Source organism: Macaca fascicularis, chromosome 1, assembly GCF_037993035.2.
Source record: "Macaca fascicularis isolate 582-1 chromosome 1, T2T-MFA8v1.1".
NCBI lineage: Eukaryota > Metazoa > Chordata > Mammalia > Primates > Cercopithecidae > Macaca > Macaca fascicularis.
The window spans coordinates 35,510,440-35,532,744 of record NC_088375.1 but is presented as its reverse complement, the minus strand read 5'-3'; the positions used below and the strand labels follow the sequence as shown (position 1 = coordinate 35,532,744).

General features: G+C 42.9%; 1 protein-coding gene across 38 annotated transcripts in view; it reads left to right on the top strand.

Moving 5' to 3' along the window:
- The first annotated feature begins 528 nt into the window (after positions 1-528).
- Positions 529-22,305, top strand: part of SEC16B (SEC16 homolog B, endoplasmic reticulum export factor) — a 61,573-nt gene continuing 39,796 nt past the window's right edge. For 15 of the 38 annotated variants that reach the window (XR_012427110.1, XR_012427101.1, XR_012427063.1 and 12 more), the window contains exons 1-6: positions 14,866-15,005; positions 15,771-15,925; positions 17,169-17,522; positions 19,205-19,317; positions 20,069-20,189; positions 20,958-21,066. Coding sequence is in view for 19 of the 38 variants with exons in the window: in XM_045393150.2 (XP_045249085.2) it covers positions 17,227-17,522; positions 19,205-19,317; positions 20,069-20,189; positions 20,958-21,066 (639 nt within the window). In the remaining 19 variants the exon portion in view is untranslated. The other 23 variants (XR_012427086.1, XR_012427078.1, XR_012427037.1 and 20 more) reach the window with 10 other exon arrangements.

Below are 22,305 nucleotides of genomic sequence, written 5' to 3'. Positions count from 1 at the left end.
TTTTCACTCAATAATATGTCATAGACACCCTTCCAAGTCAACTGGCATAGCTTTATTATTTGTTATTAGATATCCTAATGCTTCACAACATAAATATCTCATAATTTATCCAACTATTTCTTTATTCATGAGCATTCACATTTTCAGTTTTTTGCTACTCCAAACTAACACTTTTATAATGAACTAACATCTGTAATGCTGAGTCCCTAATTTTCACTTTTTCAATGTCCAATCCTGATGGAATTTTTTCCCAATTATTCACCTGCTGTCCTGATTGTTTAGGAATTCAATGTAATAGTTAGGCTCTCTGTGGAATTCTCATTCAGAAATACAAAGGGGAGTGTGTGGTTTCTTTCTGTAATTTCAGAGAGTAGCCTCTTTTATTCGGACCTTCTCAATATGGTGGTCAGATCATGTTTCCAGCCTCAGGAGCTGCATATTAAGCCATTCCGATGGGAAACTGCTGCTGAAGCAGAAAGGTTCTGGGCAGCTGACGTGGCAACACAGTTTACAGTATCTGCCAGCTGTGAGTAACAGCAGGCTGTCATGATGGGATATAGCAGAAGCAGCAGCAGCAACTCCTGATTTAGGGGCAATCGATGTAAGTACTTATTTTCACCATTAACCAATTAACCCAAACCAAATGCAAACTGAAGAATGCTAAGAGGGGATACAGTTCTCACTAGGGACCCCTTCTAGCAGACTCATTTGAGAAGCATTTGGTCTCAACCAGAATAAGAAGGCATTAAGCCAGCACATGGTTTTCAGCAAAATGAAGAACTTCACAGGGTTCTGTTTGAAAAAACTAATTTCAGCTGTGGCTAATGCCAGTTTCCAACCCTAACTCCTTGGAGCTCCTTCATACTCTGGCAAAGGCTGTTCCCTGGGGGCTGGAATGGCTTGTTAATGTGCAAAAGAACACGTGATTTCAACTTACCAAAAAACTTTAGGCAGGTTTGATTACGGGAAGATGAAAGGAAGCTTAGCAATTACAGCGTTTGGGGAAAGGAGAGAGCCTGTTAAATATTTTAAGGAGGATTCAAGTTGGTTAAAACTGACTTAGAGGCAATGTGGAAACTTTTGTTCTCAAGCTATATAGATGACTAGGGGTGTGGTGCCTGCCAACCCCATGACAATGAAACTCTGGCTTGGATTTCTTTACGAGAGGTGGCTCTGTGGCTGCTGTTCCCAAGGCTTCCACCCTGGAAGTCATGTTTACAGTTTCTAGTATTTTCAGAGTTCATAAACCATGTATTTACGGGTTGGTGATTTTTTTTTTCTTTCTGTTGAGACCTTTTACTCTGATGTTCGGCTCTGCATAAAACCTAAGTGACCAACAGCGGCTTAACCTGAGTGTGGTTAACTTATTGATAAACAGGTATTTTTGATTGTCACCTCTCTATGTGGGGTGAACAAGATGGAAGAGGTGGGTCACTGCCCCTGAGGAGTCTGCTGCCTAGCAGGAGTAACAGATATTATAAGAGGAGAAATGAACTTTGGGCTGGGAGTCGGGGGACCTGGATTCGGATCCTGGCACTGATCCCAGTGAACCATATGGCACTCTGGGCTTCAGTTTATGTGCTATAAAATGAATGCATTGGGATGGATAACCTCTTCAGTAATTGATTGCTCACCTAATGTGAATTTTCCCCTTGCTGAACAGCTTCTCACACAGCATTACCTTAGCTCCACATCCAATTCAGGGACAGGCGCTTTATTTCTAAAATGAATCTCACATGTCACCAGCCAGGCCTCATCAGATTGAGATATTCTATAACAGAAACTTGAAGGATTCTCCTAGATGGGCCCATTTACAGTGTAATGTTGATAGGTAGAAAGGTTGCTTTTGAGAAAGATGTCTTAAAGGGAGCAATTCCACAGACTCATCTTAAATATCTATTTCTGTTTTTAAATGGTTATTGATTGGAACAAGTACCTTTTCAACTGCTGCTGGCTTTTGAGAGGCAAAGACACAACAGCCTGACTCTTATTAAAATGAAATTGCTTGAAATAAGTGTGACCCATAGACTTAAGGTTTGAAATAAATTTAACTGAGTCAAAAAAAAAAAAAAAAAAAAATCAGCCAGGCTGTGGTTTCAAGTACAACGGAAAATACCCACCATTGGCGGCCATGCAGTGCAGCCTCAGCTTCCCAGAACTCCTCACCATCAGTTCAGTCCTTTTTGACTTTGGAAGTTGTGGGAGATTCATAACATGTTAGTAGAATGATGGATCAAATCCAATTTTTTTTTTTTTTTTTTTTTTTTTTGAGACGGAGTCTCGCTCCCTCACCCAGGCTGGAGTGCAGTGGCCGGATCTCAGCTCACTGCAAGCTCCGCCTCCCGGGTTCACGCCATTCTCCTGCCTCAGCCTCCCGAGTAGCTGGGACCACAGGCGCCCGCCACCTCGCCCGGCCAAGTTTTTGTATTTTTAGTAGAGACGGGGTTTCACCGTGCCAGCCAGGACGGTCTCGATCTCCTGACCTCGTGATCCGCCCGTCTCGGCCTCCCAAAGTGCTGGGACCACAGGCTTGAGCCACCGCGCCCGGCCTCCATTTTTTAAAAGCACAATTTTTATGTAGACTTATTGTCCATCAGCCCTGCTAGCCTAGCTCACAAAATTATCTGCATGGGCATTCATACCCTTGCTGCCTCCCTCCCTTCCCCAAGACAGAGGTGTACTTCCTGACCCAGAACAAATCCCTTCTCTTGGATTACGTATCCCCATAAGCCTCCTCTGGAACCACCACACTCATCACTTAGTTCCTTTATTCTGGCTGTGTCTTCAGTCTTTCCACTGGCTTTCTACCGGCTTTCCACCACAAGTAAAAACATCTTTAAGTCTCTCCCATTTTATAATACACCAACTGACTACCCACCAAACCAGCCAATGAGCAAACACAATCCCTCCTTACTGTTCTCTCCCTTTTCTGACCCTTTCACCAACCCCACTGGCATCCTCCAGTGGGCACTTTCGAGTTCTTATGTAATTTGATGTCTTACTGTGTTTGTGGTCTTTATGCCTTTCTTGACAGCCTCTCCTCCCTTGGTTGCCTTTGATGCTGTTCTGACTTTGCCTTCTTAGTCTTCATTGACTTCTCTTCCTCTGCTTTTTACCTTAAAGTATTATTTTCTTATTTTGAAGTATGTGCTCTTCCTTGACAATCTCATTCATATCTGAGATTTTAATTACGGTTTGTATGCTGATAATGCCTAAATCAAAGCACATACAAATCTTCAGGAAAGAAGCAAAGTATAAATAAATGAACACCGCCCAGCACAGATGCGTGTCTCTGCAGATTTCTCTTGGGAGCTCTTGACTCATATTTACTGCCTAAGACACCTCCAGTACATTTTCCTGCAGGCACCTCAACTCAGCATGGCCCATCCTGAACGTAGCTTTCTCTTAGTTGGCTGCCTTTCCCTCTGTGTATAATAATGTATGTAACTTCTACCCTAACACTTACCACATTTTATTAAAGTGATTAGTTTACTTTATTTGTCTCTCCAGTTAATGGTGAAAACTTGAGAAATAGAATTATGTCTTTATTTTTGTATTCCTAATGCCTACAACATGAGGCACATAATAGTTATTCAGTCATTAATTATTGAACGAATAAATGGTGGACAGATGGCTGCTTGCTGCAGTAGGTTGACATTCTGTGTCAGTCAACCCAGTCAGTGAGAAACATTGCTCTTTCACAGTAGTTCATGCATAAGTTCTGGGTGCATGCTTTTTGGAATGTCTCTGGACATGTGCTGACTGCTGGGTTAATCACCATGGCCAGGGAGATGCAAGACTCTTACTGTCCAGGTCTAAATTTTGTGCCCATTCTTAGAGCAAGAGATGGGGTCAGTCTCACACATGACAGATAAACTGAGAGGGGGTAGGGAAGTTCATAAAAGTAAAATTGATAATTTATTACCAGAAGCCAGAGTACAGGATGCTGGCAGAAATGGCAGGTATTCATCATAACTGTGTGCAAACCCCCTGGCTTTTATCATATAACTGCTATGATAAAAGCTAAACATTGGGGGTTTGCACATACTTATGATGAGTACCTGCCATTTCTACACTCCACTCTCCTTGTCCAGGTGCCAAGCAGGGACAGTCTTCCGTACCAACTCTCAACTTTTCTTTGCATTCTAAGCTCAAATCACATTAAGCATAAAACCCATTATGATGCTGCAAATGTACCAGGTCTTCCTTCACCTTCTAGCCCTTATCGTGTCTGTTCTGCCCAGAACACGTTCTCTCTTGCTCTCCTTTCTCTCTTTCCAGGATAATGCACTCTCATCCTTCAGGTCTCAGTTGAGACAGATTTTTTTTTTTTTTTTTTTTTTTCCAGAGAAACCTTCTCTGGTGAGGGTTGATACCTTTGTTGTGCATTACATCTGCTTCTCATTGTCATCCTCTCCTAGCACTTATCATTGGAATTGCCTGTCACCTAGGCTGTGTCCCCATTAGGCGCTAAACTCCAAGAAGAGAAGGAACAAGTTCACCTTGCCGATTTAGTGTGGCCTGAATTTAACACCTAAAATGATTATTGGCACATAGTAGATAAGAAATACACAATAATGAAGTACTCCTGGGTTCCCACCCGTTTCTTGGTTAAGAAAAGGCTTTTCTCCCATATGAACTGAATAAATGAAGGTCTTCATTTATTCTTTCATAAATAAATGAATTAATATTGTCTAAAATATTATTTGGTGAATGGAGATAATTAAAAAAAAATTATCCCAGGGATGAAATTATACCGCAGTTGGATTCATTTAGCAACATTATTTATTTAATGAATGACATCTGGATCAGAACTAGGACATGGTGTCACAGTGTCATAATGTTATGGGGCATACAGAATATTGCATCCTAAGTGTAAAAGGGAATACGTCTAGCAAGCTTGTACAGAAACTACATTGCAGGAACAGTGTTGCATGCAGAGAATCTACAACATTCATTTATGGGATGCTCCCAGAAAATAGTGAACTTTAGCCATCTCCCTTGATGACTGCAGACACATATGCTTAGTGATATGCTTTGGCTGTGTCCCCACCCAAATCTCATCTTGAATTCCCACATGTTGTGGGAGGGACCCAGTGGAAGGTAACTGAATCATGGGGGCAGGTCTTTCCCATGCTGTTCTCATGATAGTGAGTAAGTCTCACGAGATCTGATGGTTCTATTAGGAGGTGTTTCTCTACTGAAGCTGTCTCTTTGCCTGCTGCCATCCACATAAGATGTGACTTGCTCCTCCTTGCCTTCTGCCATGATTGTGAGGCCTCCTTTGCCATGTGGGACTGTAAGTCCATTAAACTGCTTTCTTTTGTAAATTGCCCAGGCTTGGGTATGTCTTTATCAGCAGCATGAAAATGGACAAATACACTTAGAAAATCATCTTGTTGTGCCCTTCAGTGTCCTCCAGAACCTGAAATTTGAACTTGGTTTTTTGGCATCATAAGGGACTTCTATGGAAATTGCCCTGCTGTGATAAATTTAGCATTAGCACTGCTGGGGAGCTTTGCTATATTTGCAGTCACTCATTCCAGACTGGTAGAGCACGGGATGTGAGTGCCATTTAAACACATGTATGCATCCACACTGTACACACGCATGGGCCATTTCTGTACATGGAGCAGTGGGCAGAGCAGTAGAACCTGCAAAATGGTATGTACCTTTATTAGCTGACAAATGGGACAAGGAGAAATTGTCCCATTATTTACTATCTATCTATCTGTCATCAGGTTGAATGAATCTATTTACACTGACTGATAATTTTGAAGGTTATAGTTATTATATTCACATGAAATAGATTTTAAACAATTGCATTTTTGTGTTAAATATATTACATGGCTATTACTAAGCCATATGCTCTTTTGAGCAAAAGCATTCCACTAGAAGACCTGCGGTTGATTTTCCTCTACTTGATGACTGATATTGACACACTCTGTGAATTTGGTAAAAGTATCACTTTTATTGCCTCTAAAATGGACGTTCTACTGATGCCACTGGGTAAGGAAAATAATGAGCTAAGGATAGGCATCTCTGGGAAAGATAAGCTATGACTGCAGTGGATTATTATGATGACAGACAGGGCAGAATAAAAATTAAAAACAATAACTTCTGATTAGATTATGTCAATAATAAAGAATAGCTAATATAAAATTTAAATATGAACTGCTATGATAAAAGCTAAATAAGAACATATACTCTGAACAGCCTATAAATTAACTCTTCTGCTATGCTCTTTATTTATTTATCTATTTGAGACAGGGTCTTACTTTGTTACCCAGGCTGGAGTGCAATATGTTCATAGTTCCTTGCAACTTTGAACTCCTGGGCTCAGTGATCCTTCCACCCAAGCTTCCCAATTAAGTAAGACTGCAGGTGTTAGCCACCATGTCCAACTATTTTTTTTCTTTTTTGTAGAGACAGGGTCTTACTATGTTGACTAGGGTTTCTTGAGCTCTTGGCCTCAACAATCCTCCTGCCTCATTCTCCCAAATTCCTGGGATTGCAGGCATGAGCCACCATGCCCAGTTAGAAATAGTGCTATGCTCTTTTAAACAACATTGACAACAACCATTTGTTGGACACTTACCAAGGTGCAGGGACTGTGCGGAGTGCTTTTCCTAGATCATGCATTCATTTATTTATCAAATGCTAATTGTGCACCTCCTACAGGCCATGCACAGTACATTATCTCATTTATTCTATAACAACCTTGTGAAGATACTCATCATTACATACTCATTTAGCAAATGGGGACACTTAGGCTGAGAGGTTAAATAACTTGCCTGAAGGCTCACAGCTAATCAGCGGAGGCATTGGAACCCAAATCCAATTCTAACTGCAAAGCCTGAGCTCTCAATTCCCATAGTGTACCAAAGTCATGAGCTTTGTATATAGTTTAGCTTCTCACACCTTTAACAGAATGTAAGGAACCTGAAAGAGAGAAAAGCAAAAATTTATGGAAAACCCACTCCTGTAATTAAAAGGCACTTTCTATGGTGTTTTTCCATATATCATTTCATCTACCTCACAGCCCTTTTAAATGAGATTTCATTTTTAAAATATAATTTAAAAATTTAATTTTAAAGATGGGCTCATAGAGATTAGGCAATTCTTCCAAAGGCACATGACTAGCAAATGGTGTAGTTAAAACCAAATCCAGGTTTCATTTTCTATTTTCTTTCCTTTGGACCTTGCTACTTCCCAAAATGACTAAGGAAAGGACAGGTTTTAAGGAGATATAAACAAGATCGCAGCTCTGTACCCAGAGAGGAGCAGACTTCTGAGTGGTATGGGGGTGGTCTATGCTATTCAGACAGCTGCAATGAGGGTCTGAGTCACATATGGGACTGTAAAATACTGGGGTGTGTTTCTGTACGGAGCCTGACGACCTACCTTCCTTGAAGGACAAATACTACCCATCTCAGGTAAACTGAGAGTGTCACTAGCCCCCTGGGTACCCGGGTACCCTGTAGTGTCTTATATAATATGGTATTTTTTATCCAGCAATAGAGAGTAGTTGAAGTTCTATGACTGTAAATGAAAGAGCTGTGTGTGCATGAGCGCCTTGGCTTGAGTCTCTGGCTTAGACGCTGCTTCACCTGCAGGGATGGAGACTTTCCACAGATCCTTTCCAGCTCATTGGCTCTGTGCGTCTGAATGTCTGCTTCTGGTTGGAGTGCATCTCTCAAAATTTTCCAACAAATGGCAGGGAGTGACTTCTGGGGGTACAGGGTATGTGTGTGTGTATCTGTATCTGTCCCATTGCACATGTAAAATTTTTGAAGTATCATGCTTCATCTTAAAAATTAAGGTAAATTTGAATGTCATTCAAAACCATTTGTATTTGTTTTAAATGAAGATACTATTAAAATTGTTTAGAAAAGAAAATTGATGAGTATCCCATGGCATCCTGCATTGTTCCTGAAACAACAAGTACTCCAGTGTGAGAAGCACTGGGCTACATTTTCTTAAAGTTTCTAATTTTGTTGTTTTCACCTTAGACCATTATTTTTTTCTTGTGTCATTGTATGACACATGTTCTCTGTTTCTTCTTGATCTCATGGCTCAATGGGGGCACTGGATTATGTGTCAAGGAGTTGTAGATTTCACAGCAGTGATGAATAATCAATTAATCCCTTACTGATGACTTGTGCAGAATACTTCTTTGGCAATTTATGCTATTTCCAGGGAAATAATAACAGTTAACATTTATTGTGCATTTTGTGATTTGCCAAATACTTTGTAGGGTTTTAATCTAATTTTACCCTCATAATAACTCTGTGAGGTAGGAGGTTCCATTATTATCCCTATTTTACAGATGAAGAAAAGGAGATGCAGAGTAGCTTGCCCAAGTTCATGTAGCCAGCATAGTAGGGCTGGGATTCACTGCTGGACAGCTTTATTCCAGGACCACCAAGTTGTCTTGCTCCTTTGGGGAATTTACATCCTATCGGCCTGCAGCTGAGAGAACATTCCACGAATATTCCAGTCCCACTTCATTTGGTGGGTTTATGCGTCACCTCTGCCTGCTGGAGCTTGACATGGGGTCAGAAGTCACAGCAGCATCCATCTGCTGCCCACTGTTCTTGATTCAGGGCGCATCAATCAAATGGGAGGGGTGAAGAGAGGAGGAGGTTGGGCCACCTCTGCCAGCCTAGGGCTAATAAAGAAGCATAGAGTCATTCTTCTTGAGTGATAGACTGCCTTTCCAGCTCTTGGCAGCAGAGGTGGATGCAGATTGGGCAGGTTTGCAGGCAGCCACGTAGGTGGCATTTGAAGGAGTCCTTTGCGGGTGCACCCACAGGGTGCCTTGGTCCTGTAGGAAGTCTGCATTGTGCCTAAACCTTCACTTCTAAGGTTGTGGTAAGAGTAACAATCCCAGGACTGGCACTGGTAGCTTATGGTACCTGTGCCAGGCTAATTGTCTCTGGCACAGGCACCATCTTTTCTTGGCACACACCCTCCTAATAACTAGAACAGCTGAGCAGCACAGGATGTGCTGCATCTTGTCTGCCACTCAGCTCACCTGAAGCAAGGGGCTGAAGTCTTGGCAGCAAACACTGGCTGAGGCCGTGACCTCCATATCCCAAGACTGTTTCCAGGGGGTAGCTTAGCTGGAGTCAAGAGGCTGCTCTGCACGAAACCGTCACCCCCTGATTCATTCTTGGAGTCAGAAATATAAGATGCTTGCTGACTAAAAAGAGCCACGACGTTGTGGCTGGAAATACATGTGTGGCCATTATCCCATCGTTCCCACCTTGGTTAAGAATTTTAAAAAAATTATTGTAATGTAATGTTTTTCTTTCACTGTCTTGTTGGAGTGGGTCTCTTAAGATTAGCTAGGGACCTCATTTTAATAAAGTATGCAGATAATTTGTGTCTGTTTTTGTCTCATTTATATCCCACGCAGCATCCCTTTATCCACACTTAGATCAGCTCCCTAGACTCACTGACTGCCTCAGCCTTCTCTTTTACTTTCTCTGGAAACTCTCTTTCAATATTTAATTCTATACTCAGGCTATGAAAACTATTGGGTACAGTCATACAGTATAAGCTGTTGCTGGTATACATTTAAGGTGTCCATTCATTTATAAATAAAATGTTTTTGAGCTCTTGTCATATGCCAGGCACTGTGCAAGGCACTGCAAATATAGCACGGAACAAAGCACAGAAGGCTGACATCCCCATGGAGCTTGATGTCAGCCTAGGTGTCCAATGACAGATGCATTTCCAGCCCACTTGTTACTCTGAGCACACGTTCTTAGTGAAAGCCCACTCCTGTATTCCACAGTGGCCATTCCAAACCGTCGTAATGTTTCTCAAGTCTCTTACCAAATGCTCACCCTAGAGATGGCCAGTAGAACTTGGCATTCTACTCCACAGGGAATTCTTGGTTTCTGTCCCCTTATGTTCAAACTTGTCTCCACCTATGCCCATCTTCACCTCTTTTTCCCTGTCTTAGAGGAAGAGGTGCCCTTCCTTGGCTAGGTTTAACTTTTGCTCCTGTGCTCTGGATCCCATGTGACCCATTTTCTCTGAGATTTGTTCCTTCCGTAAATGTTTTTTCAGTCTCTCCATATGAATCAGCAGAAACTCTCTCTTGGCTAGTCCACCCTAAACCAATTCTTCAAATCTGAGTGCCTCATGGTAGCCCTAGCCCTTTTCTTCACATCTAGGGTTCTGGAAAGAGTCATTTTACTTGCTGCCTCCTCTTCCTTAATTTCCATGTGCTGTAGATGTGATTTTTATGTCTAATCCCTCACTCCCTTGACCATGGCCCTACTGAAATTGTTCCTGTTAAGATCATCAAACCTCTTAATTGTCAAATCCAGTGATTCAGAGAACACACTTTTACTTGTTGTCTTTCTCAATATTCCTCCTAGTTTGGCATTGTTGACCACTATCCTGCTTTTAAAGCCATCACCTCTGACTTCTGGGATACCATCCTCTTCTGGTTCTCTGCTCATCTTTCTGGCACCTCCATGTTATCTTTCATAGGCTCCTCTTTCTGTGTCCAGTTCTTCTGTGTCCACCTCAGAGCTCCTTCCTCAGACTTATCTTCTAAGCTTTTCTCCAGTGATCCTATCTGTGTCTGTGGCTTCAACCACCATGTCTTTCCTCCATCCTTTCTCTTGAGCTCATTACAGCCAACTACTTATTGACCACACTCACCTCTGTGTCCCACAGGCCCCTCACAGTCAGCATGTGCAAAACTGAACATATCATCTTCCCCACCAAACTGGCTCCTCTTCTAAGATGATTAGGCAAAAATTAAAAAAAAAGGTAACATGATCTCATCTCCACAGCCTGAAAACTTGGATCATTCTTGACTTTTCCTTCTCCCTCATCTTCTACAGTCAACAGACCATCAATGCATGTTGATTGTATTTTATAAACATATATGTATTCTATATGTCCCTTCTCCTCCAGTCTCTTCACAGCTGCTCTTGTTCAGGCATTCATCTGTCCTGCTTGATTTGTGGAATAGCCTTGAATAGCACACTTACTGTTTCTAGTCTCCTGCTTTCCCCTGTGCTTCTTCTATTAGAAAAATCAGTGATATATCCATTAGAATGACGATTGCATTGTATTACGATTGCACTATACTGTGACTGATTGTATTATGATTCAATGTCTACTGCTCTACTGAATTGAGAGCTTCTTTGGGGGCAGATATTGCATGTTATTTATCTTTGTATCCCCAGTGCATGTGATAATGATGGGCATATAGTAGGTGTTCAATAAACACTTGTTCAGTGAATAAATGACTCAACCTCTATCAAGAAGAGCAGACTGAGCACAATTAATCAATCTTGGAAGCTTTGAGCACTGTCCCATTTTAGCAGCTTGAATGCCTAATTAGTTACTGATGTGACAATAACACATTTGGTGGTTGAACTAATACTATTGATTAAAAATAATGTTAGTTAATTTTGCCTTTTAAAATAATATACACTTGTTGTAGAAAAGTTAGAAAATATGGATAAGCAAGAGGAAGAAAATAAAATCATCCATCATTCCATTACCCAGTGGATAACTACTGATAACACATTGATGCAGATCTTCTCAGCTTGTTTTCTAAATTGTTACTTTCAGTAAAGGAATAGGATGAAGCCTGGGGGATGTCTTAAATGATGAGCTGCCCTTTGCAAGAGTAACCAGTCATTAAATCACAGTGCTCAAGGATTCATGGCAAACCTGACCTGGATCTAGGTGGGTGTTCACATCCATCAGCACTAATCCGGTGGCTAGACATTAGCAGCATCATTAACAGTGATAATACTTTTGCTAGACAGGTGTCAAACTAGGGTAGTGTCTTAGTCAGTTCGGGTTACTGTAACAGAAAACCATAAACTAGGTGGCTTAAACAACATAAATTTATTTCTCACCCTTCTGGAGGCTGGGAAGTCCAAGATCAAGATTCCAGCAGATCTGGTGTCTGGTGAGGGCCACTTCCTGGTTTGCAGGTGGCTATCTTTTGTTTGTATTCTTACATATCAGAGAGCAGAGAGAGAGAGGAGAAGCAAACCCTTTGTGTCTTTTTTATAAGGGAACTAATTCCATTGACAAGGGCTCCACTCTCACGGCCTTTCAGAGGCCTACCTCCTAATACATTGGGGGTTAGGATTTCAACATACGAATTTTGGGAAGAAACAAACATTCAGTTCACAGCAGGCAGTTACTCTTGTTTGAAGCTAGACCCTAGACAGTGCTGTCTGGCATTTGGAAAGGAGGACGGAGACTGGGAAAGGAAATTCACATAAATTAGTAAACTTCTAGGATTCCAATCCTGGTACATAGTTGGGATGCAGAGCAGGAATCAGGTATGAGGACAGAGCACCTGGGGCAGGATAATATGAAGACTGTAGCCATTTGGGCATGAGGGAGGCTGCTGGATTATCCAAGAACACTGCAGCCAGGACTTGGGGTGGCAAGACTCATTCTGGTCCACCTCCTGGTGGGGACTGAACTCCTAGTATATTGTCAATCTGGGTCAATTTGGTTTAGAAATCAGGAATAATTGAGCTGCCGGGCTGAAAGACTTAGTAGTTGTAGTTATGTAGGGCTGGGAAGGTAGGAAATGATAAATCCCAAACCCTTTGGAGCGGTGAGATCCCACCACAATCTACTTAATTTTGTGACCCATGTAACTGTTGTATGCCATATGTCTATATAGAATAATTAAAGCTAATTAGAATTAATTGTGGTTGGTGAGTGTTTGAAGAGTTTCATAATAACTCTAGAGATAATTAGAGATACTTTGGGATGTCACAAAAGAAGGATTTGGAATAATTTGACTAGATGTTTAAGCCAGCGTTGTGCACTGAAGGCTAGTAACAGAAGGACAATTCTATAATTGCAAGAACACTGAATCAGGAAGTAAGAGTTTGGGGTTAAAATCAGTATGCTGCTAAACAGGTTCTCTGAAAAAAACCAACAACCCACCAACAACCTCGCTTTGTAGCATTTGCCAATTTCTGTGGTGTAAATACTCCCACCATGGTGGATTTCAAGTTTTCCATGGTTTAACAACTGGCTCACATAATTCCTGAATATTTAATAATCAGCTCTTATTAACCTTGTGCAAGGCAGCTAGAGCACACCAGTGTAATTTTCACTGGACTTCTAGTTAACTTTGTGATCTTGGGTAAGTCATTTCACTTCTTTGGATCTTGGTTTTATCATCAAAAAAGCAAAGTTGCTAAAATAACCTCTAAGGTCCTTTTCAAAGTTAACATTCCGATAATGCAGCTGGTGTTATAGGGCAAGACTAATGTCACATTATATGCCAAAAGAGTGACATCAAGAACTTTTATGAATGTTATTGTGATATATCAGAACATATAATTTGATATCAAGTCAGTGTAATCATCACCCACGTTCTGATTCCTGCTGTCGATGTGTGTGTCCTTCTCTAGTTCCTCTTCCCAGAAGGATTAAAAACAACAGTGCAGCCATTAGAGAGCCAAACTTCACAGACCAAGAGTGAGGTAAGAAACCATTAACGGCTGGGCACGGTGGCTCATGCCTGTAATCCCAGCACTTTGGGAGGCTGAGGCGGGTGGATCACAAGGTCAGGAGTTTGAGACCAGCCTGGCCAACATGATGAAACCCCGTCTTTACTAAAAATACAAAAATTAGCCAGGCGTGGTGGCACGTGCCTGTAATCCCAGCTACTTGGGAGGCTGAGGCAGGAGAATTGCTTAAACCCGGGAGGTGGAGGTTGCAGTGAGCCGAGATTGCGCCACTGCACTACAGCCTGGGTTACAGAGGAAGACTCTGTCTTGGAAAAAAAAAAAAATAAACCATTAGCTGCAGTCAGAGAATTCTACACTCAGTTGCTGGGTTCTAGAGTCAGCTGAGGGGCTGAGAGAAAATCCTGTAGCTTAGATACATGACCCTATACGACCATGAGACCCAAGAGGGTGGTTTTCCCTGGACTAGTAATGACAGATATGAGAGACTAATTTGTGTCTTTTATATTTATGTGTGTCAAATCCTGGCCCTTAATAGGAACACAGTAAGTATTTGTTGAGAGAAAGAATAAACCATTTGGGATTTTTTAAAATTCAGAATTTTAAAATATTAATTCAGAAGTAGTCATGTGTTTCTCCGTGTTTACCTTGATATTGCAGAAGAAATGTGTATTTCAAGCGCGAGAAACTACTTTCTTGTTATAATGGAAAACTTTTTAGTGCCTTCAGTTCAATATTGGGGATATAAATCTGCCTTCTAGCTAGATAACAGAATGTATTACACAACCAGAGCCCAATGGAGAGAAACATACATGAGAAAAACCCACACTGGGCAAACCAGGTGTTTACTCCCACCAGAGAACATGTCCCCTTCCCCATGCACCTCAACCAGTGGAATTAACTCCTCTCTTTGGAAAGGAAAAGATAATATTGATCTGCAGGGCATACTTACCTATATATCATGTGATGCTTTACCAACATTTCATCCTCGTAATGACCCTCATAAGCTAAGCATTGCCATTCCCATTTTAAAGAAAAAGAAACTGAAACTCAGAGAGGTTAAGTAACAGAACCAGCTAGTGGAAGAGCCCCGGGTTAACACCCCAAAGGTGGTGTTTTTCGCGCCAGACCCGGCTGCCTTGGGGCTTCTGGACTTCCTCTTCCTGATGTCTCTCTTCCGTGATTGCTGTGGGAATTTGAATGATTTCTCATGTGAGTGAACCTGGCTCAGTCCATGCTCAGGCAAACAGAAGCGCCAGTCTCTGACAGCGTTCAGAGCAAATTCTTCAAGTCAGGCGGGTCCCGCACTGCAGTATCTGGGCTGTACTTTGCCCTAATGAATCAGCTCCATGGAGGCTGGGCAGTTGCAAAGGTAACTGACATGCTGTAGATCTGAGGGCCCGGTGAGTCGTGGTAGATGTGGCACCTGGACTTTGACAGTCTCCAAGAGGAGAGGGGGCACTCTTAGGCCAGGTCCCTGGAGCAGCGCTGAAGGAAGGTGGGAAGCCATCGGAGCAGGTGTGTGGGAACACTTGCTCCCTTCTTTCCGTTCTTTGAGCTGGACGTGCTGTGCCGTCAGATTAGGAAAGGCGAGATGGCCTTTACCGGGGCGAGGAAAGGTCATTTATGTGAATGCGTGAGTGTGATTTGTCATCATGGATGTAATTCCTTCATTTTGAGAATCGAAGGTGCTATTTATTTGGTGTCCTTAATCTGAGGACTGATTTGCTGGAGTTGATGTCTCTTGGCAGCAAAGTGATGTGATTTCAGTGGAAAGATTGGGTGTTGCACCTTTCATTTGGGGAAGGGCTGCCTAGTGAGACTATCTGGGGACAAGGAGAAAGCAGGTTTCTTCTCATTCCGCTTACTTGGTCCAAATGGTTTTGAGTTCCACGAGCCTTCAGAAAAGGCTCATGTGCCCTTCCTTGTGTCTGGGACATTTGGCCTTTCCTGGGATTTGCTGGCAAAGGCTGTCATTGCACCTGGCTTTTTCAAGGGAGTGAGCTGACATGGGAAGGAAGCCACAGGTTCCCCTGAGTTGTGAGTGACCTTGAGGTGGGAGGCCTCCTCTGCACCTTGCTCTTCTTGTGTGTTCTGCTGTCTCATAGCTCTTGGCTCATAGCTGTCGACCCTGGCTCCCTGGTGTTTGAGCAGAGTGACGTCTCGATTTCAACACCCACCCTTTTGACCTTTTGTTCTGATATGAATTTTTATGTGAGGCTGGGACCTTTAGTAGTGGAAACAAGTTAACTGATTTGATCAGAATCTTGCAACCTAAAACAGTTCCTAAGGAAGAAAAAATCGAGGCCGACCTAGCCTGTGGATGCTCCTGACACAAGAGAATCCTGAGCAAGAGTAAGATCTGAGGCGTGCTTTCCTTTGGCGGGTGCAACCCCTGCCCCTCACCACCCCGTGCTATGAGCAGAGGAACCTGGAAGGTAATCAGTCCTTGGAGCAATTTTCCTTTTTCAGGAATACGTGGGGACTTGGGGGAAAATTAGTTTGATGCTAGGGAGACTTCCAGGATTTAAATCTCCAGCCAGGAAGAATCCTGAGACATGGCCTTCTAATTTTTTATGTAAACAATCCCAAATTTGCCTCTTGTTGGCTTCTCTGGAGGAGCAGGGATGACCATATTATATAGGTTCTAGTTCTTTGGGGGGTTAACGTAAGGATTCAGAAAAGGTGCTTCTTGAAAAGGTCAGTCTAAACTCCTTTTTCTTTTCTTTCTTTTTTTTTTTTTGAGACGGAGTCTTGCTCTGTCGCCCAGGCTGGAGTGCAGTGGCGCGATCTCCACTCACTGCAAGCTCCGCCTCCCGGGTTCATGCCATTCTCCTGCCTCAGCCTCCCGTGTAGCTGGGACTACAAGTGCCCGCCACTGCGCCCGGCTAATTTTTGTATTTTTAGTAGAGACGGGGTTTCACCGTGTTAGCCAGGGTGATCTCGATCTCCTGACCTCGTGATCCGCCCGTCTCGGCCTCCCCAAGTGCTGGGATTACAGGCGTGAGCCACCATGCCCGGCCTAAACTTCTTTTTCTTTAGTAAACATCTTCAGCCACTCATACTACCCTCATCTTTATCTTTGATAACACTACTATTTATTGAGCACTTTAACATGTTGGGTAACATGTCAGGCACTTTGCAGAGGTTATCTTTAACTCTGTCAATAACCTTGCGAGGTAGTCATTACAGTCTCTATTTCATGGGTAAGGAAATTGAGGCTTGAAAAAATGAACTAGCTAGTTAAGTGGCAGAGTTAGGATTTGAACTCTAATCTAGCTCTCTGCAAGACCCACTCTATTTATGATACCACAGGGCCTCCACTGTAAGTGTTAAATAAACACTTGCTGGGGGAATATGTGAAGAAACATCAACTGGGATTCCTTGATAGCATTTTTAGCTGTACCTATTACTGTTATCTGTCTCCCATGCCTCCCCCATCTGTCGTTGTTCCAAATGTACTTTTTAATTTTTTAAGCAATATCAATATAATTGTCTAGTCTGTTATTTGCTTCATGTATCCGAGATTTTTTTTTCAGATTTCTCTGTATCCATGACCATATGGTTTGTTTTAGATAGATTTTGAGGACCATAGCTGCTCTTTTCACAAAACCTAATCAACCACTATGTTTGGATATAGGTTTCAAATGATTATTTTTTTCCTTTTTCTTTTGTCTGCAGGAAGATAAAATAACTACACAACTTACTCAAAACCCAAGACAAATTCAGAGAGTCAGTGATGGAACTTTGGGCTCCCCAGAGGCTGCCCCAGACACGAGGGAAGGTCACAACACCCTCAAAGGATCCAGACCGAGGGTTTCGGAGAGATGGACATCATCGGCCTGTCCCTCACTCTCGGCACAATGGAGAGAGGTTTCACCAATGGCAAGACAACTGTGGGAGCCCCCAGCCACAGCAGGAGCCCAGGACAGACCATCAACAGTCCCATTATGCCTCCAGGCCTGGGGACTGGCATCAGCCTCTGTCTAGAATTGACTATTACAAAAGTGGTTATCCCAGTCAGTTGTATTCAAGGTATGGCTTTAGGGCTTGGAATGAATGCAACTCTCCTAAATGCTTCTGAATAGATTGTTCTTTTCCTTCTTCCTTTTCCTTTTATTTTTCTCCCCCTTTTTTCTTTTTCCTTCTCTACCTTACTACATGGCTTTAGCTAAATCCTGTCCTCTCCCAAATTTGTTTCTGATGACTGAAGATAGTATTTCTCTCCTCTTTATTCCCTAGTGGAGCTTCTTAAAGAAGCCATCACAAATGCAATTGAGTATTGGGGGTTTGGGGGGGCAGTGTAGAGGGAAGAAAAAGTGGTGAAATTCAAAAGAGCAGATGGAACCCTCTTGCTCTGGGATTGCAAAAGGTAGTATATGTAGACTATGGAAAAGCTTTTCTTGGAGATCCCTATAAGGAGTTCCTCATTGTCATTAGACCACTCTGCCTTGGGATTAGCATGACACCACCGGCACCAAGAAGAGTCCTAGTGCCTACCACAGTACCCGGAATGTAACAGGCATACCAATAATCCGTATTGAATGAATGGGAACTTTAAAAAAAATCGACCTTAGGGAAAGCAGATAGAAACTTGGAGGCTGCAAGTTCGGAAGGAAGAGGTTGCAGTGAGGTCATTCTATTCAGGTTGGAGAATCTGGAATTCCTGTTTCCCTGGTCTGTAGCACTGGACTTAATATTTCACGGAATGTTGGAAGCCATCTATGTTCTACTTTAGGGGTAATATTTACCTGCTTACAGATTCAGGGTTGAAATTACGACTATTATTATAAAGAAATTTGTCCCCAAGAAATACTAAAAAATTACTAATTGGGCTAGGTGCAGTGGCTCACGCCTGTAATCCCAGCACTGTGGGAGGCCAAGGCAGGCGGATCATCTGAGGTCGGGAGTTCAAGACCAGCCTGTCCAACATGGTGAAACCCTGTCTCTACTAAAAATACAAAACGAAACAAAACAAAATTAGCTGGGCGTGGTGGTGCACACCTGTAATCCCAGCTACTTGGGTAGCTGAGATGTGAGAATCACTTGAACCTGGGAGATGGAGATTGCAGTGAGCCGAGATCATGCCACTGCACTCCAACCTGGGTGACAGAGTGAGACTCTGTCTCAAAAAAAAAAAAAAAAAATTACTAATTGATAAAAACATTAGTATTATGATGGTCCTCTCCCCAATCTTTTTGGATTGTTGAATTCTCAAAGAAAGGCATGTTCAGGACAGAGGCAATAAAAGTAATCAGACTTAAGATAGTCCAGTCTGACTTTTTAATCTCAATTCCATCTGGAATAAGCATGGAAGTTACGGTGGTGTATTGGAGACTTAACACAGTCGTCTCAGGAAGTGATTTTCTCAGATAATGTCAGGACAGAGTGTTCTAAGATAATATGTATGTATTTGGGGAGTGAGAGTTTTACTATAAAGTAAAAGAGTTTTAAATAAAAAAGAGGTTTTTAGAAAAGAGTTTTAAGTAAAAAAATTTTACTATAAAAATTCTACTCTTGTTATGCAACAAAGGCCTGACTCCTGCTCTGATTCTGTTTCTGTTTATAGGATCTAGAATTAACCATGGCTTTCAAGCAGATTCTAGGCTGGGTCACAACTCTGTCCTCTGAAGCTGTTTAGTTTGTCAAGTCTTCCATTGGTTTCTGTCTTTACCACCCTTGTCCTCAACTGACCAGTCTTCTTTGTGCTATTTTAGGCCAGGGTATGAGAATTCATATCAGGGCTATCACTCTCCCACAACGAGGGAGGAATATGCTTATGGAAGTTACTACTATCACGGACACCCGCAGTGGCTGCAGGAAGAAAGAGGTATGGAAAAGTCTCCAAGAAGCCTCTGGGATTTGGGGATGGGGCAGCTGGTCTGAGAGGCAGGGGAGAGACCGACGGAGCCATGTTCAGACTCTCACCTTGGGCATCTTTTCTTGGCCAGATGAGACCACAGCAGAAACACTCCTCCTCGATGTCCTGAGAAGAGACTAAAGGAGTTGTTTTCCTTTGTTTGCATAGATGATGGTACTGTTACTAGTACTATGGGTAGTTTGCACTTCATCCACATTTTTTCTTCTACTTTGCCTTATAGCCAAGATTATAGTCTTCGACCAAGTAACAGTGAAGTCAGTTCTTAAGGACATCTGCTGGGCTATAGTAGGAGTCTGTCACTTCACCCTGAGGACAGCAGATATGCACCCAAAGGAGTGTTCTCCCCTATACTAATAAGTATAGGGTGTGTCTTAATGGCAGCATCTGAACTGCTAGCAAAGATAAATCTGTTTCAACATTGAACACACACACACACACCCCTACCTGCCCCCCACACATGTACACACCAATCCCCATCGTTGTGTGGTTGTATAGATCCACGCTAATTAGTTCAGAGGGGACTGAGAGGCGTCCTATGGACTTTCATCATTAGCTCTTACCTATCTATTTTTTCAATTTGGAAAATATGTTTTTAGATCTACTGTGCTCTAGGAACTCCTCACAGCTCACTAATATCTTTCTAAGAACTTTCAGAAATAGGAAGTGACCTGTCTTGATTCTGTTTTCTCTGAGGGTGCAGTGCCAAGGCAAAGGAGTCCTTATATCTGGCATGAAGATTACCGAGAGCAAAAGTACCTTGATGAACATCATTATGAAAACCAGCACAGTCCATTTGGAACAAATAGTGAGACCCACTTCCAGTAAGTGCAAAAGGAGAGGCCAGTTTGACATGATGTTGTCAAACTCAGACTATGTTGGGCAAATCTTCCGGCATCTGATGCTGGTCTCTTACCTCCAGAAGCCTGCGTACCTTTGTTTCAGCCACAGGGATATGGGAGTATCCAAGGATGGTCCTGGTCCACTGTTAATATGGACCCTGGGAAGAGAGATTCTTATCACTGAGAGTCTGTTCCCAAAGCTGGGCAAGTCTGAGTCCTGTGAGGTTCCCTGAGGTCTGTCCTAAAGGAGGACTTTAATTCTGTGTTGGCCTCAGAACAGATATGGCCTAGAAAAAGCTCTCATGATTAGGTCATGAGAACCTACCTGGGGCTGGGGTGCTTCTCCTCAGCCTATGCCTGAGCCCTGAGAATGGGCCATCTCCCCGTGATAAGACAACACAGGGAAGAGAGTTTTGCCCAAGCATCTGTCCTGGTGCTCGCAGCTCTGGAATTCACCAACCTAAACACTCTGATGTAAGTCATTCCAGAATGTCAGGCTGTAGAGACCAACCCTTCTCATCAGGACCTGAGGCCGCTTCCAGCCACTGAGCTGTGGAACTCAAGCACTCCTGCTTTTCCTGGGATTAGTAGATTGAGGTGGCGAGTGGGAGGAAAATGCTTTCTCCTATGGCACCCAGGCTGACATGGCACCTGACCATGCTTTGGAGCAGGTCAGCTTCCAGCTGAGAGTGTTTCAGCCTTGCTGGCTTGCCCAGGACCCCGCTCACTGCTCCTGTCATTTTGCTGCAGATCTAACAGTAGGAACCATTATAAAGACAGCCCTGCTTCCAACTCTGGACAGGAGTGGCCTGGGGAGCTGTTTCCAGGGAGCCTGCTTGCTGGGGCCCAGAAAACTAAGGTAACCTAAAGTGACGTGGGGGCTGGAGACTGTGTCCATGTGTCGAAGCTGACACTGTCAGCAGTGGCAGAACAGGGCCCTTGGGGATGGATGTCCAGCGGCCAGCCGTCTGGAGGACCCATTCCTTCCCTCTTAGCAGAACCTCCACCCATGCCTTCCTTTCTTCCCTCCTTACTGCCTCAGTTTAGGCAACCGAGGCCCTAAACTGAACTCCTTTGCATTTTCAGCAAATTGAGGGGATCGAGAAAGGTCACCCAGCTCACTCCAACACACTGGGAAAGAGAGGACGCTGTCATCCAGGTGTTAGGTGTTAGGGACCCCAGGGGACTAGCAATTTGGTTTAACCCAGGAAGAGGGAAGTTGCTAGAATCTTTGAATTCAGGTTTGAGAAGCAGGGCTTGAAACCTTTTCTAACTCTTCATTCATCCCTCTCCTCTAAAAATCTTATTATATGCACCAGCTGGGCCACAAAATGGAGATCTTTTTTAAAATACACTTTTTATTTTAGAATCATTTTAGATTTGTGGAAAATTTGCAAATATACTACAGAGATGGTTCTTTTCTTTTGAGACAGAGTTTCACTCTGTTGCCCAGGCTGGAGTGCAGTGGCACAATCTCGCCTCACTGCTACCTTCATCTCCTGGGTTCAGGCGATTCTCCTGCCTCAGCCTCCTGAGTAGCTAGGATTACAGGCACCCCCCACCACGCCCAGCTAATTTTTGTATTTTTAGTAGAGACGGGGTTTCACCATGTTGGCCAGGCTGGTTTTGAACTCCTGACCTCGTGATCTGCCCACCTTGACCTCCCAAAGTGCTGGGATTACAGGTCTGAGCCACCATGCTCAGCCAGAGATCAGGTCTTAATTTTGAAAGTCTTGTATTAATCTTGTCTCCCTTATTAGGTTTGTATGATTTTTGAGGTCAATTTCTTTTGTATACTTAGTGCTTAATAGGGTAGGGCACATATGATTATGACTAATAGTAACAATACAATGACAGCAGCCACATACACATGTACAGCACTTTACAGTGTACAAGAGCTTTACTTTTTATTTTATTTTATTTTTTTGAGACAGAGTCTCACTCTGTTGCACAGGCTGGAGTGCAGTGGCACAATCTCGGCTCACTGCAACCTCCACCTCCCTGATTCAAGTGATCCTCCTGGCTCAGCCTCCCTAGTAGCTGGGACTACAACTGTGTGCCGCCATGCCCAGTTAATTTTTGTAGTTTTTAGTGGAGA